This window comes from Nematolebias whitei, chromosome 20 (assembly GCF_014905685.2).
Source record: "Nematolebias whitei isolate Nwh7 chromosome 20, NemWhi1, whole genome shotgun sequence".
Classification (NCBI taxonomy): Eukaryota; Metazoa; Chordata; class Actinopteri; order Cyprinodontiformes; family Rivulidae; genus Nematolebias; species Nematolebias whitei.
Window position 1 is genome coordinate 40,476,492 of NC_056517.1, and position 3,969 is coordinate 40,480,460.

Consider the following 3,969-nt stretch of genomic DNA (forward strand, 5'->3'; position numbering starts at 1 on the left):
GTTTACATGTTTACACATTTACATGTTTACATGTTTACACATTTACACGTTTAAATGTTTACACATGTACATGTTTACACATTTACATGTTTACACATTTACATGTTTACATGTTTACACATTTACATGTTTACACGTTTACACATTTACATGTTTACACATTTACATGTTTACACGTTTACACATTTACATGTTTACACATTTACATGTTTACACATGTACATGTTTAAATGTTTACACATGTACATGTTTACATGTTTACACATTTACACGTTTAAATGTTTACACATGTACATGTTTACACATTTACATGTTTACACATTTACATGTTTACAGGTTTACACATTTACATGTTTACATGTTTACACATTTACATGTTTACATGTTTACACATTTACATGTTTACACATTTACATGTTTACACATTTACATGTTTACATATTTACATGTTTACACATTTACACGTTTACACATTTACATGTTTATACGTTTACATGTTTACACATTTACACATTTACATGTTTACACGTTGACATGTTTACACATTTACATGTTTTAAAACGTTTCCATGTTTAATTGTCTGCATGTCCCCTCAGACCCTGAACATGGTCACACCCACCCTGCGTGTGGAGGACTGCAGCATCTCCCTGCTGCCACGGAACCACGAGAAGAACCGCTGTATGGACGTCCTGCCTCCTGACCGCTGCCTGCCCTTCCTCATCACCATCGATGGAGAGAGCTCCAACTACATTAACGCTGCACTGATGGATGTACGCAACACACACACACACATACACACACACTCAGAGGTAGTGAAGTGATAAATGTAGGTAAGCCTACAACTCCCATGATGGTTTGGAGTTATTATGGCTTGCCCCTCGGTTCAGTGAGACAGAAAGACACCGACCTCTTGGTCCTAGATCCAGGTCTGGAGTTCTGTCCCACAAAGACGAGCAGAGACTCAACACGTAATGAAAGAAGACGCAAAGACAAGAAGACACATCCAAACACAAACATCACAAACAACTGTGTCGCCATGGAAACCAACCTCTCACCTGACTAGAACTTTACCTGTTTGACATTACTTCCTGTTGTCTGAACGACCATATATGGTGTGTGTGTGTTTCATGGCTGCAGAGCTACAAGCAGCCGTCGGCATTCATTGTTACCCAGCATCCTTTGCCCAACACAGTGAAGGACTTCTGGCGTCTGGTTCTGGACTACCACTGCACGTCCATCGTGATGCTGAATGACGTGGACCCCGCTCAGGTAAACAAACACAGGACCTGTTGATCTGGACCTGGTGTGTTGGTACCGATTGGATCCGTGAAGTTACCATACCATACCATACCATACCAATTTATTTATATAGCACTTACAACAGCAACAAGGCCAACCAAAGTGCTGTACAAAAGAACCAAACATGCACAGCAGACAGGAAAACATAAAATAGAAGTACAGATACAAATAGCAGCAGAAGCTAACTAAAATGGCCAACAGAGTAGAGAACAGACCGGACCAAAACAAATCACACCGTTCACGAAGTTCTGTTCATCTTCTAGCTGTGTCCTCAGTACTGGCCCGAGAACGGCCTCCATCGCCTCGGCTCGCTGCAGGTGGAGTTTGTCTCTGCGGACCTGGAGGAGGACGTCATCAGCCGCATCTTCAGGATCTACAACACGGCCAGGGTGTGTTTGTTCTGCCCACCTTCACCTTCCGCCACACTTTGTTGAGATGACGTTCTAACGGGAACCATCAGCCAAACCTTTATCTTTGTGTTTTTATGAATCTATCAGTGCTGTCAGGAAACACCACGTCCTGACTAAAGATCCTTCTAAAATGTTTTAACTCGGTCCGAATCAAACGCTCCGGTAACTGCACGCTAACCTTACTGCCCTCTAGTGTTCTGGAGAGGAAAGTCGACACCACATTGAAATCCTTTATAAATTCACTTTTGATCCCAGATCATGAATTATACATTTGTTTTAGTCAAGTTTTGTTTTTATATCTGTACTTCAGATTTTGATATTAGACGCAGGGCGAGGCTATGCTCTTACGTTAGAGGGATGCTGTAACTCCACAGGGGCGGGAACTTACCTGAAGAGGTGCGTCCGGAGCAAAACCAAAGAGACAAACGCAACAACGCACGTGCTTTGTGCACGACCAGACATGTGGTACAAAAAGCTGATCCATGTGCGTGCTGAAGGTTTGGACGCTCCGGGGCTGAGAGCAGCCGACTCGACCCAAAACACGGCACCGCTGGTGGATGGCCCGACAGCTTGGTGGTCCACGGTTCACTTAAAGTCCACCATGAGATTCAAACTGGTGCTAAGTAAGATCAATGTTTGAAAAGTCTTCACTCTGATCTTTTAATAGTTCAGAATAACTTGAAGACTAACTTTACTTATTGTGGAGAAAAACATTTTAAAAATCAAGTTTTTAATCAGTTCGATGCGGTGGTGGCTTTTCCCCTGAGGATGAGTGATCTAAAGTCCCAGCTTCCCTGAACGCATCATTTCTGCCCTTCTACAGCCTAAAAGGTTCTTCAGACCAAACTTCAGCGTCTCTGGAGCAGCCAAGGGTTCGGCTTGTTAGCTTCCTGCTAGCACCGTTAGCTTGTTTCAAGTTATTTATTGATGGTTATCAAACGAGTTAATCCACCTCCGTCACTGGGGCGCCTTGGATTTCTACCCCCTGTTGGCCCTCAAGTGTGCAGGGCGCGTTTGGTTTCTGTATGATTCAGTTCGGCTGTTTGATCCGAACTTTCTCTTCTCGGCTGTTTCACCAAATTTAGACAAGAATCTATTTGATTTAAACCTCTTCACCTCCCTGTCGGGCTGAGTTTGTGTTCCGCAGCATTTGATTTGTTCTTCATATCCTCCCGACGTCTCGTCAAATATGGGCTGTGTTTGATCCAGACCCCCATCTTTTCCCGTCTCCTCCCGTCTCGTTGTGGCAGGTCGGATTTAGCTCGGAGTGTGTTTGATTTAAATCCTTTCTCCTCCCTGTCAGATCACATTTCTCTCTTCTCTGCCTGTTGACATGTCCCACCTGTCTCACCCCTCTGTCCTCTCTCTCTCTCTCCTCCAGCCACAGGACGGGTACCGCATGGTCCAGCAGTTCCAGTTCCTGGGCTGGCCCATGTACCGAGACACGCCCGTCTCCAAGCGCTCCTTCTTAAAACTCGTCCATCAGGTGGACAAATGGCAGGACGAGTACGACGGTGGCGAGGGACGCACTGTCGTCCACTGCCTGTGAGTACTACACAAAGTACTAACTCAAAACTACAATTAGTACTACACAAAGTATTAAATCAAAACTACAATTAGTACTACACAAAGTAATAATTATAACTATAATTAGTACTACACAAAGTACTAAGTATAACTAAAATTAGAACTACTCAAAGTACTAAGTATAACTACAACTAATACTACACAAAGTATTAAGTATAACTATAATTAGTAGTACACAAAGTATTAAGTATAACTACAATTAGTACTACAAAAAGTACTAAGTATAACTAAAATTAGAACTACTCAAAGTACTAAGTACAACTACAACTAATACTACACAAAATATTAAGTATAACTATAATTAGTAGTACACAAAGTATTAAGTATATCTACAATTAGTACTACACAAAGTACAACCTATAACTACAATTAGTACTGCACAACGTATTAAATATAACTACAATTAGAACTACACAAAGTACTAAGTATAACTAAAATTAGTACTACACAAAGTACTAAGTATTGCTACAATTAGAACTACACAAAGTAGTAAGTATAACTACAATTAAAACTACACAAAGTACTAAGTATAACTACAATTAGAACTACACAAAGTACTAAGTATTACTATAATTGGTACTACACAAAGTATTATGTATAACTACAATTAGTACTACACAAAGTACTAAATATAACTACAATTAGTACTACACAAAGTGTTAAGTATAACTAC

The 3,969-nt window shown here is 41.0% G+C and overlaps 1 protein-coding gene across 1 annotated transcript in view; it reads left to right on the forward strand.

The window, feature by feature from the left end:
• Positions 1 to 3,969, forward strand: part of LOC119426470 (receptor-type tyrosine-protein phosphatase mu) — a gene marked incomplete at its 5' end in the record, with an annotated part of 46,197 nt that overhangs the window by 35,895 nt on the left and 6,333 nt on the right. The window contains 4 exon segments of the mRNA XM_037694031.1: positions 597 to 770; positions 1,138 to 1,269; positions 1,563 to 1,688; positions 3,091 to 3,254. Of these exon segments, the coding sequence (XP_037549959.1) occupies positions 597 to 770; positions 1,138 to 1,269; positions 1,563 to 1,688; positions 3,091 to 3,254 (596 nt within the window).